This window comes from Ovis aries, chromosome 2 (genome assembly GCF_016772045.2).
Source record: "Ovis aries strain OAR_USU_Benz2616 breed Rambouillet chromosome 2, ARS-UI_Ramb_v3.0, whole genome shotgun sequence".
Lineage (NCBI taxonomy): Eukaryota > Metazoa > Chordata > Mammalia > Artiodactyla > Bovidae > Ovis > Ovis aries.
The window spans coordinates 11290480-11304140 of record NC_056055.1 but is presented as its reverse complement, the minus strand read 5'-3'; the positions used below and the strand labels follow the sequence as shown (position 1 = coordinate 11304140).

Below are 13661 nucleotides of genomic sequence, written 5' to 3'. Positions count from 1 at the left end.
CCAAATTCTTAAAAACATAAATTATTTGATTTTGCTATGCTGGTTGCTGAAGGGTCTTTTCTTCTACAGAAGGATGAATAAGTATGTACCAATGGAATATCTCTGCATAAATGTAATTTTGCCCTTCCCTGTTTGGAAAGAAAAATTTTAAACACTGCTACCTTTACTTTTGGAGTGTAAGTTTAGATAAACTTCTTAAGACATGATGGCAAATACATCATCTGACATAAATTAGTGAATTTCTACTACTACGTTAACAATAATTTCAGTTATCTCCCCAAACCATATACTCTAGATTATTTATCACTGAAATGAACAGTAACAAATTAAGATACATACGGGATGTTGGAAAGATGCAGAGTAGCTGATGGGGGAAAAATATTCTGGAAGTTTTTAGAGCCAGGTTTTTTAAAGCGATGCAAAGGACTATTGCTAAAATCCTTAGTCAGACCTTGGTCTTCTTGTCCCTCTCGAGGAAGCTGAACTGCTTGATGCTTGGACAGTGTAGCACGAAGCACTTTCCCATAAAGTCTTTGACCGCTCAGATGGTTCATTGCTGGTGCATAACAAGAAAATAAGGAAATTCTGGATATTAAGGTAGAGTCTCTGTAAAACTATCATAATTCTTTTTATTTAGTCATTTAAAATTATATTGTCAGTTTGAGGGCTTAAACAGTTTTAAATTTAAGAACTCTTATATATGAAAATATATTAAATGAGTTTATTTTACCATAATGAAAAGCAATACAACAAAAAATACCTATTTTCCTAGCAGAGTGCTAAAACATTTCAGAATGCCTGAAATATAACATAAGCTCAGGAAATGGCTACTGAATAAATTAATCTCAAGTAAAGCTTTTTTAAAATAAATATCTGACTAGTAATATTTCAACAGCCACTATAATAATGAATGGTGAAATAGCAAAATGACACTTTCTTATACTATCATTATGAACTTTTAAGCAACAGTTCTAGAAAACTTAAAAGGAAAACAAGCAAACAAATGAAAGAAAACAAGTCATGTTTATTAGTTTAAAGCTAATGGAAAAATCCTAGAGTCAAAGCTCTAAACATCAATGATATGTTCAAACAGATAAATGCACTTCAAAGAGTTATTAACATTTTTAAATCTTAAAATGTAAGCAGATCCAAATAATACTGCAGACACTGACATAAAGAGGAACTTTTTCTACTTAAGCTGTAAGTTTACTTCATAGGAAAATTCACATACAAAAGGAGCATATAATATGCACATATAATAATGACTATTACTAATCACTAGTACCTAGTTGAGCTTGATTTGCATCTGCCATCTGAACCAGTGCATTTTCTTTCTTATTAAACATTATCTTCACTCGATGTACATCACCATATACTCCTAATTAAAAAGACAAAATAGTTTTTTAGTGTTGACTGTGTAGTGTTCAATTAATCCCTTCCCGTGGATGTCTCATAAATACTTCAAATTTAATATATTTCAAACCGACTCATCTCCCCTTTCTGTCCCCTCCTGTGCTCACTAACTCTCTTGATAAACAGTATCATCATGCATGTATTTGCTCTGGTCAGACACCTGGGAGTCATCTTTTGACCTACTCCTTTCCTTAAGTTCTTACATCCTATCAACTACCAGTACTCATTGATTCTATGGCCTAAAAACCTCTCACATTTGTCCACTTTTCCCATCCTCCCTACCATCGAGGCAATTATCACTATTTCACAACTGGACAATCACAACAACCTCACAAACTGATCTCATTACATCCAATTTTTCTACACTGTGTTCCCCAAAGTGGGTTCCACATCCCAAAAAGCAGGCAAAACAATTCATTGGGGAGTGGGACAATAATGAAAATGAAAGCCGCTTAGTTGTGCCCGACTCTTCGTAACCCTATGGACCACACAGTCCATGGAGTTCTCCAGGCCAGAATACCGGAGTGGGTAGCCGATCTACTCTCCAGTGGGTCTTCCCGAACCAGGAATCAAACCAGGGTCTCCCGTATTGTAGGTGGATTCTTTATCGACTGAACTATCAGCGAAGCCCGAGAGGATAATAAACTGTTATTTATCCTGATTTGTTTATATAAACCTATATGAAAAACTACATTTTACTAATTTTCATCATATAGAAGAAATTATAGGTGGAAACTTTCTACAATGTGAAGGACATTTTCTCATTTTTTTCCATTTAGTGTGCTAAAATATTTAAGCAGTTCATATGGAACAGGGTATCACCAATATCGTAAAAATAAGATCCTTAAACAGTAGCACCATTACCATACTGTGTAACAGGATGAGAGAATGACTAGGACAACCTTCAGGGCACACAAAGGAGAACTGGTTATCTTATGAGCAAGCCCCTACAAGCAACTAAACTGAGAGATAAACAGTAGCTAAAAAAAATATGTATATATATGTAAGTGTCCCAAATTTGCTGTCCTTTTCAGAAATGACAAGTGGCTGAAATATTGTTGCTCAGTCGCTCAGTAGTGTCCAACTCTGCACTCCATGGACTGCAGCACACCAGGCTTCCCTGTCCCTCCTGGCCAAAATAGCCTTTAAAAAATAACATACAATTTGTATTTCAAGCTGAGGGTGACTTTTCTCTAAAGTAGTGAGAAATTAACTATTTTTGGAAAGAAATGTGCTCTGGCTACTAAAGAGACATACGAAAATTTAGCATGAACACATGATTTTGTTACTGAGAATCACATAAATGTATTATGAATCAAAACTATTATAGAAACTGCACCTGAGCATGAAGCATCTCTGTGGGGTGACAGAGATGTTCTCAAATTGAACTCTGGCGATGGCTGCACAACTCTGTATATTGACTAAAAATCGCTTAGTTGTATACCTAAGTTAGTGAACTGTATGGCTGTAAACTATATCTGAAAGACACTGTTAAAAAAACCTATTATCCACTCAAAAAATTTGAAACAATTTCTCATTCTATTAAAAATTTTTCCAAATGAAGACTATTAGTGAGTTTTAGCCCCATTATTCTAATATAATAGATTTCAAAATTAACTAATTTAACAAAAGGAAACATGGAACTTTTCCCAAGTAAAATACATCAAAATTTAGTGGATTAGACTAAAAAACTAGTATCTTAATCAGTACAGCAACAATGCAACACTTTCATTCATACCACATTTTTATATTTTTCAATTAAAATGTTTTCTTGGCCATGTCACGTGACTTGCGGGAGCTCAGTTACCCAACCAGAGACTGGACCCAGAACCTAGCAGTGAAGCACTGAGTCCTAACCACTGGACTGCCAGGGAATTTCCCTGTGTATCCTTATGGGGTATCTTTTTCAGTTACGACAACCATCAAGTAAAAAAATAAAGTGAATTTAGAATCAGAATTTTCAAAGTGAAAAAGGTTTTTGAAAATAATGAAGCATATTAAATCTTATTTCTCACTAAATGTTAACAATATTTTTATTTAAAAAACTTTCATTAATAAAAATCTTTAAAATATTAAACATTGCTTACTTCATGGTTCTTGTATTTCTGTTTGTAATATAAAACTATACATAAAGAGTACAGTAAAAGACTGATGAAATTTATGATTAATCATGTATAGATTAGGAGTACATGTTAAATATTTTTTTTTAACTGAGAGAGGTACACTATTAAAAAGTCTAGGGATTATTTTTAAAATCTGAATCTTATTATGGATTCCCATTGTTCTCAGGTTAAAAACCAAGCTCCTTTAATATAGTTTACAAAGCTCTTAATGGCCTTGTCCCCTATTTGTCTGTCCAGCTTCAACAAGTCTCTCCTTTATACTCTCCACTGAGTTTCCTTCATTTCCATGTTCCAAGAGCTCTGTCTCTCACTGCTAGTATCTGTGAATGGACATTTGCCCTCCCTTTCTGCCTGGCTGATGTAACACTTCCTTATTTCTCACAAGTTAGCTTAACTATCGTTTCTCTGTACATCATCTTTGATTCCCTCAGCAAGGTTAGGTCTTCCAGCTGTATGTTCTTATTACAATCTCTGTTTCCCTTTTTATAAAACTTTGTTGTATCTATAATCACTTAACAAATGTTCCTTGTTATCCTATCCTCAAACACACTAATTGGCACACAGCAGTAGTATTACTGAATGATGCAATGGGCTCAATTCACACCATAGCTAAAAAAAAACAAACAAAAACCCAGCAAAGCAAAAAAAATTACTTACCAAATAGTATAAAAAGTCCATGTGGTGTGATAAGCTGTTTGAAAAGGAGAACACAAAATATAAGGGTCTCATTAACTAAAAATTTTTTAAAAGTTTACTTGTAAAAACGAGAGTTGACTGTGTTTAAAGTGTTGCTTTTTTACATGCTTCTTTATATATACTAGTGATGAATTTTAACACAAATTCTTAAACATTTCCATTTGAATTCGACTCAAAGTCAGAAGCTACAATATTTCCTCCTGAAAGACTTTTTACATATGATACTTTCCAACTCACATCAGGATTAAGATTGGTGACAAGCAGAACGGAATTTCCTGGCATACCACCAGCCCCAGGAATGGCCATCCTTCCAGTGACAGCGGAGGAGGTGATTGCAAGGGGACCGAGCGCTCCGGGACCTAGTCCAGCTGGGACCGACAGACCTTTATGAAACAGCAGAAGCATTTTGTATTCCAGTTATCTGGAGAATTATAACACTTGATGCAACTTAAGAAAACAAATGAAAGCAAAAGCAAAAATAGAGAAGAAAATGTTTCAAAGCTACCATAAGGATAACAAAGGTCAATCCAGACTCAGGGGGTAGAGTTCCTCATTTGTTGACAGTATGATCCTTAATACTCTGTTATTTATATAACACTTTGCAGACCAACCAAATTCACCAGTCTTAAAGCCATGAGGTTCTTTAAAAGGGTCTATAACTACCAGTACTCCTTCTATTTCTTGTGATATATTCCAATACATTTCCCTAAAGCAGATGAATTTTCATATTGACTTCTACCATTAAATCATACATATGTGTGTGTGTGTGTTTACATATATACATTCTAAAAGCCCTTCAGCAGAAGTCACATATATGCAAGCTAGGTAGTAATGTATGTTCTAAAATTGGACCGTGGTAATAATGGCTGTACATCTCTGTAAATTTATTAAAAATCACTGAGGTGTACATCTAAGACAGGTAAATTGTATACATGTTTTCTGCATGGGGAAAAAAACATGTTGTAACCTTGTAAAACATTATTACCATCAACAACAAATTTATGGTATTCAATATTCTTTTGGAGCAAGAATTTTCAGAGCTCTCCATTCCCCTAGATACTGCAGAAGCTACTGAAAGCCCTATAATACTGGAATATTGACACTACATACCATACATAACACACTACACTTCCTCACACGGTCCAACTATTTGTATTCTCAGCTTAAAAACTACATAAGATAAAATGCCAAGCTGATGTAAAATGAGCCAATTCTTTAATGCATTGATTCTTTAAGTTCAAAATTCCTTATAATAGAGTCTGGCCACTTTATCACAAATCATGTGTGTGCATATATCCCCCTATTACACCTGGAAAGCCTTATCAACTCAGGAGCCCTCTTTATGCATTTTTTTTCTCTTTCTTAACATCTACTACAGTGTTTTATAGATACAGCATGTCAAAAAAATACCTAAAATAAAGGAAACCATGTATCACTACCTCCAAATGTGTAACTCTTGGGAGCTTCAAATACATAAACACAATGTATAATGCCTTCGTTTTCATGAGATAGATAAGAGCGCTCACTAATTAAACATATGTTAAAATGTCTTAAAACCACCAAAAATCCTAAAACTTCAATAAATCTCAACCTTTTAAATCACTCTTTCTTTTTAGTTAACTTCATCCTCTCTCCTGAATAGAAGAGTTACAATTCCCAGACTTAGAAAGGGAGGATACTAAGATCATTGTCAGAAAGTAGCTATGCTGCAGTTTAAAATAGTTATATTCACAGATCAGCTGGAAGCTATAAAGGTAATATGTAGACTAGACTTAACACTGCATCACTCTTCCAATCACCAACCTCAAGTATTTTCTTTAAGCACAAAACCATAAAGTATTTTTTCTTATTATCAAATTCATTTTATTATTTGGAAGAGTCAGAGTCATTATCAAACTGATTGTTCTCTCTCTTAATTATTTTCATTAGCTAAAGAAAAAAATGTGTATACATGTATTTTTTTTTCTGAAATAAAATAGCATGAGTATCTATGTATTGCTTTTCTGGTAAATCCTTCAAACATGCTCATATCTTTCATTTTGATAAGTTCTAGAATATATAAATCATCATTAAGAAATCATTTCAACTTCAACTTTAAAAGTCACCTGTAGCTTGAGGAAATCCAATAGCGGGGGCAAATCCAGCAGCCCCTGCGTATGGTGAGGAAATGATTCCTGGTGCACCTAATGGGGAAGAGAAGCTGAAATAAATACACTACCTTCTAAAAAGATGGTTATACACAATAAAATGGCCATATGAGGGTATATTGTTGACAGAGAGATTCTATCATGGAGTAAAGATTTGTCCAACAGATGATCCTTGTTGTGTTGTATAAGAGCCTCTGCCACTTCCAGAGGCCAATCCCTTTCAACTGGGTTCAAGGTTCAAGACTACAGCTAGAATGTTATTAATATTTCATTCTGAGTTATTAGTTTGCTACTTAGTTTTAGTTTATCTGGTTTTGTTATTTAGGTTGATATTCCTGACCTTATTTAGAGCACTGTTTCTATGTAAACATCATCAAATATTCACTAAACTATACTGTACTGCTGGGGTACTGTGCTGATAAAAAGAAATATGAAATAAAAATCTTTGCCTTTGAGAGGATTTATAAACTAAAATTATGAATTACAGAAGATTCACATGCTGAGGATCTAGAGGTTTAAATACAAATATACTGCAAGTGGTCTAAGAAGAAGGGATTGCCAAGGATCTCTGGGACTGCTTGAAGGCTTCTCAGCAAGTAAAACTTGAGCTGGACATTAAGTGAAAAGCAGTGCTCCAAAATCACTGCAGATGGTGACTGCAGCCATGAAATTAAAAGACACTTACTCCTTGGAAGAAAAGTTAGACCAACCTAAATAGCATATTCAAAAGCAGAGACATTACTTTGCCAACAAAGGTCTGTCTAGTCAAGGCTATGGTTTTTCCAGTGGTCATGTATGGATGTGAGAGTTGGACTGTGAAGAAGGCTGAGCGCCGAAGAATTGATGCTTTTGAACTGTGGTGTTGGAGAAGACTTTTGAGAGTCCCTTGGACTGCAAGGAGATCCAACCAGTCCATTCTGAAGGAGATCAGCCCTGGGATTTCTTTGGAAGGAATGATGCTAAAGCTGAAACTCTAGTACTCTGGCCACCTCATGCGAAGAGTTGACTCACTGGTAAAGACTCCGATGCTGGGAGGGACTGGGGGCAGGAGAAGGGGACGACAGAGGATGAGATGACTGGATGGCATCACTGACTCTATGGACGTGAGTTTGAGTGAACTCCGGGAGTTGGTGATAGACAGGTAGGCCTGGCATGCTGCGATTCATGGGGTCACAAAGAGTCGGATGCAACTGAGCGACTGAACTGAACTGAGTGCTTAGTGTGTACCAGATGCCAAACAAAGGCTGATATTCCTTCTCCATTTAGAAGCCTGGCGACTGCACCATCAACAAATACAGGAGTTAGCTCTAAATGGTGGAATCATTGTTACTAAGAAAACAATTTGAGTTAGGACACATTAAGGCCAAGGTGATACTAAGACATTCAAACAGCAATGCCATAAGTGGAAATGAGGGGGTAAACTCGGAATTTCTAACTATTACAAGATACAGATTTGTAAATCATCTATATAGAAATAAATATAAAAGCCATATGAAGAAGAACTCCACTAAAAAGGGCACAAGATAAGAAGTGAAGAAAGCTAAAAAGAGAGCCTGGGAGTATCAGCACACTTAGGTGGAAGAAGAGCATTCTAAGGAAAAGAGACAGAACAGCCTCAGAAAACAAAACAAAGACTCATAGTCCCTCAGGATCCAGAGATGGGATCTCAGGGAGAGGGGTTCAGTAGAAGTCAGGGAGAGTGAGAAACATAAACTGGGAGCGACAGTTCTAGAACAATAGCGAGAAGCTAGACTGTACCATTCAAAGGGAGGGATCTGCTTTTTTAATGATAGGGTGATATGCATATTTATAGCAAGTATGTAGGTTGAATTTTCCAGAGGAGTTAAAAGATCACGTACGTTTATTCTCTTCATTAAAGAGAATTATTTAACAGAATTCGTTAAATATGTGCTATGATTTATTAAAATAATTCAAGAAAACATAATCATAAAGAGACTTCAGGGACAGAGCTAGCAGAGAGAACTGACAATAAATGAAGACACAAAAATGAGGACTGACAGAGTGATGCAATAAGAGAAATATCACTGAAAGCACATGAGGAGGCAAGCACCCCTCTGGCGCTAAGGAAGCACTGAGTAACGCATACAAGAACCTCTGCCCTCGCTAACCTTATATTTAAGTAGGCTGAAGCTCATACGTAAAATGATTCATTTTCGTAACAAAAAACTATTTTAAGGCATAGAGGGAGACTTACCAGAGACACTTCAATATGGATATGAGTTATTATGAAAATTTACACTGGAAAGTTAAACGAAAGAAGAAATATGGTTGCCAAGTATCCACTTGACCCTTCCATCTAACTCTAGCTAGTTATGTGACTTGCAGTGTCTCCTGCAGAACATACATCTGTATGGAACACGACTGCATTCAATCACATGACAGGAACACACAGACAGTCATGACATAGACTGCTATACAGAAGCGTTCAGAAGCATTATGGGTTTACACCAGCTCTCTGATTTCTTTCACCCTCTGCCACGAGAATGCCAAGTCTCAAATGGAGTGACACCTTCAGCCTGGACCCTCGATCAAAAAGACATGTGAGGGAAGTTTGCAAAAGTTGATTCACAGTTGTTTAGGTGTCAGTTATGTGAGAGGAATAAACGTTAATTACTGTAAGTCACGGATTTGTCAGAAAGGCAAGGGAGGTACTTTTAAAACGAAACAAGTCTAATACAAGTGGTTATGGGGAGTGGTGGTATGAGGCAGAAGATATGCAGTAGGTTTGAGAGAAATGAGGAACATTTTTGATATTAACTCTCACTGAACAACAGCAATAAATGAAAGAACTGACAAACTGTTCCAGGGCCAAATTTTAAATAACTGTTTCCAAGTACAAGAACATTTGTTAATATTTGACAAAAGAAACATTTGTAAAGTTGCCATAAATCTACATTCCTCAAGTAAGCAGGAACAGAAACATTTTAGCAAATTAACCTATTAGACATTGGTTTACACAAACTTTAAAGGAAAAGGTTTAAGATTTGAATAGCTATATCACAGGTATTTTACATTTGGAAAATGTATTACCAATAGCAAATAAGGTAATACAAATAGATAAAATTTTTATCTATGAGATCAGTTTATCAGTGTTTCAGTGTTTCTCAGTGCTATTATTTATAGTAGCAAACCCTAAAGAAACAAGCTTAACGTCTAAATTGGAGGATTATTATATAAATTATGAGTCACTAGACAAAATACAAAGATATCTGAAACATTACAAACAATATATATTATGGAAAAAAGGTCCAATTATTGTTTTTTAAAAATGTGGATATAGTAGCAGACTAAATAATAAAGACCAACCTTGTGGCAGATATGTCCAATGAACAGTAAAAAGATCTTAAAAAAAAAAACCTAATGGCTAACAAGATGATTAAGAGTAACCCAGCTAAAAACCTAACTCTATCAAACAGCTTGGGGGAAAATTAACAAAATTATGGATTTAGATTGAAATGGTTCCAGACACAGATCCTTTGATATTGCAAACAAGTAAATTCTTTCTGGAGGAACATACCATCTTGAGACTAAGAAGTCTCACAAGTTATTTCCCAAGTAAGTGAATAACTCAAAAAGAAGAAAGTAGAAAAATAAATATCTAATTGCAGAAAAATAACTGCAAAGACTTCACACATTGGAATTATCAGATGAGGATTCTAAATGGTATGTTTGGAAAAATAAAAGCTATGCTGAAAAGTATCTACAAGGCAGATGATACTTAAAAATAGAATAAAATTTCTAGAAATAAAAAGCACAGTTGCTGAAATTTAAAATTATCAGACAAGTTTAACAACAGATTAGACAAAAGGTGAAGAGACCATTAATAAAATGAAAGGCCCTAAGGAATTATTCAGGATGCAGCTCAGAGAGATAAAGGAAAAAACACGACAGAAAGTTCGAGATACTCAGAACAGAGTAAGAGAATTTAACAGGTCTAGTCAAAATCCCAAAAACTAAGAAAATAAACAGTCTGAAGATGGCATATGTGAAAAGATCACTTCTAGGACCAGTGAGACAACACTCCACCAAATCAAGACGCTGCTCAAGGGTATGAAATAATATATTACAGTAATTTTAATTTCCATTTTGCTGATGACTAGGGATGCTGAGCATCTTTTCATGTGTTTATTGCCACTCATATACCATCTTTTGTAAAGTATTTTTTTTCAAATCTTTTGCCCATTTTTAATGATTTGCTTTCTTAGTATTGAACTGGGAATTCCCTATATACCCTGATATAACTAATTTGTTTTCTTCAAGTCTATAAGCTTGCCTTTCGGTTTTCTTGATGGTATCTTTCAAGCCACGGAACTTTTAAAATGTTGCTGTACTTACAATACATAAATTATTTCCTTTTATGGTTTGTGCTTTTTGTGGTTTATCTAAGAAACGTTTGCATATCCCAAGGTTGCGAAGATTTTCGCGTAGTGATTTTTAAGATTTATTTATTTATTTATTGGTTTTGTTTCGGCCATGTCACATTGCATAGCATGTGGGATTCCAATTCCCTGACCAGGGATTAAACTCATGTCCCCTGCAGTGGAAGCACACTGAGCCTTAGCTGCTAGACCACCAGGGAAGTCCCCCTTCCTATGTTTTATTCTAGGAGTTTTTTAGGTTTAAGTTTACAGACAGGTCTAAGCTCCATTTCAAGTCAATCTGTCAGTATGGTGTGAGATACTAATCAAAATTTATTTTTGCAATATGGATATCCACCTGTCCAAAAACTACTTATTGGAAGATTCTCCTTTATTGAATTTTTACACTGGCAATTTTGCTCAAAATCAACTCATCCTATACATGCGGGTGGATTTCAGACTCTATATGCTTCTCTACTGATTTATATATCTATCTTTTCAACACTGTCAAAGTGGTTTGATTACTGTACTTTATGTTAAGTCTCGCATTTATTTCCTTTCACTCTTCTAGATACTTTTCCATTTCTAAGTAAATTTTAGAAGTTCAATGGATCTTACTAAAGTAAAGAGAAAGAAATTAGAATATTTAGAGAAAGAAGAGTTAATCAAAGTTGAATATAAATTCAAGAAACAACAACACTGCATTTGTATATTAGCAACATTATGAAAACCAAATGATGGCTAAAATTTACACTGCATCATTCTAAGCTCTTACGTACATTAGCACATATAATATTCATCACAACTCTTAAGTACTATTATTATGTTCATCTCACATATAAAAAGACAAAAGTACAGAGCAGTTAAGCAATTTGCCCAAAATTACACAGATCAAAAAGACTGGTTGAGAATTAGAATCTAAAAAGTATAGCTCTTAGGAATAACTCTAACAAAACATATGTAAATATACTTTTATAGGAAAAGTCATCAAACTTTACTCAAAGACATTAAAGAATATACAAATGGAGAGATGCACAATGTTCAACATCTGGAAGACTCTATTGTAAAGACATCAACTGTCTTCTAGGTGATTTATAAAGTCAATATAATCTAATCAAAACCCTAAGAGTGCTTTCCCCCTCCTTTGAGGACTTGAAAAGCTGATCCTAAAATTTCTAAGTGTAAATGGTCAAGAAATGCCAAGATACTCTTGAAGAGTAAGAAACTTAACTCTGTCAGACACTGAGACTTGTGGTAATGACAAAAATAATAAATAGACCATTGGAGCAAAGCCCAGAAAACTTATGCAAATATTAACCTCTAGTTAATGGTATGTGTTAACAATTCTGAAACTTTTTGTGTATTATAGGATTGAGCAAATGGGTAAATATGATGAGGCTAATGGAAAACTAGCTCATTCTTGAAGAAAGGAATCACAATATGAAAAAAAAAGGGTGCTCAATTAGAATCGGAAGTATCAGTTAAATTGGAAGTATCAGTGCTCAATTAGAATTGGAAGTATCAAAAAAAAAAGAATTGGAAGTATCAGTGTTTTTCTAAAAACACACAGAGAAATATATTTATGAAGTACACATACACATCCACTTAAAGTTTCTAGAAGCAATGATACCCTATTATCAATGAGAATATATAATGCCTTAATACTGATTTGCAAATACTATTTTCCACTAAAAAGAACCAGGGCTCACTGTAAAATGGCTGACTACAGTGCTAAGGCAGGGAAAGTAAAGAATTGACACATCTTCTGCCAGAAAGTAATGAAGTGTGCGTACGATGATGAGGACACGCCAAAAGGCCACAGAAACTTGTATGAAAGGGCTCCCACTGGCCAAATCTCGGATAGTTTGAACATAAAATGAAAAACAATAATATGAAATTACTGCCACAGAATAAGAATTTACAAGTCCATATTAATGTGAAAAAATAAATAGAATGAATAGTAAATAAGTCATACAAAGCTAATGCACAGTATAATGAACATAGACAGTAAAATTATGCAATGGGATAGATATCACTTACACCAGCAATCATACTACACTATGTCAATACAAAGTAGCACATTATAAACCTTAAATTCACATAAATGTAGTAAAAATGAATGAAGGAATGGAGTGGTAAAAAAAAAAAAGTCCTTAAATTCCAGCTACTAAATCAGGAGGAAAGATTAAAATTAGCAAATCACCAATACAGCAGCAACCATTATGGTGACAACTATTTTAGGCAATGGATATTAAAGCTGAGGTGTGAAGGACTTCCCTGGAGGTCCAGTGGTTAAGACTTCGTCTTCCAATGCAAGCAATGCAAGTTCAGTCCCTGATTGGGAAGCTAAGAACCCACATGCCTCATGTCCAGAAATCCAAAGCATAAAACAGAAGCAATATTGTAACTATCAATAATAACTTTAAAAATGGATCACATCAAATAAAAATCTTTAAAAACAAACAACTAAAGGGTGAAAAGTTGAAAGAAACAGGCTGTTTATATAGTCTCAACATATCCTCCCTACAAAAAAGTATTTTTAATTACAAAGAGAAAAACAGTAAGACAACTGGAAGAAACCACCTTAAGTGATCAAAGTTAACATCACCACGAACAGGATAAACTGGCAGCATTCCTGATGTAATGAAACGAGAAAGACACATTATTTCAGCCAAAAACCCAGACATGCATATTGGGATACATTCTATTAAATACTCAACCCTGAACTCTTCAAAAATTTAAAGGTCATAAAAGACAAAGAATGAGGAAATGTTCCAAATTAAAGGCCTCCATGAGACATGACAAATATATCAGCCTGATATTGGTGCGGATCCCTACTAGAAAAACATTTTCTTATAAAGAACATTATTTTCACAACTGGCAAAATTTTTAAAAGGTCTATG

At 34.7% G+C, this 13661-nt stretch overlaps 1 protein-coding gene across 5 annotated transcripts in view; it reads right to left on the bottom strand.

The window, feature by feature from the left end:
• The window catches only part of PTBP3 (polypyrimidine tract binding protein 3), a 90408-nt gene that overhangs the window by 8447 nt on the left and 68300 nt on the right, over nt 1-13661 (bottom strand). For all 5 annotated transcript variants that reach the window (XM_015092973.3, XM_060408912.1, XM_015092974.3 and 2 more), the window contains 5 exons: nt 6338-6415; nt 4470-4615; nt 4194-4227; nt 1286-1378; nt 340-556 (listed from right to left, as the gene is read on the bottom strand). In XM_015092973.3, coding sequence (XP_014948459.1) covers nt 340-556; nt 1286-1378; nt 4194-4227; nt 4470-4615; nt 6338-6415 — 568 coding nt within the window. The remainder of the gene's footprint in view (nt 1-339; nt 557-1285; nt 1379-4193; nt 4228-4469; nt 4616-6337; nt 6416-13661) is intronic.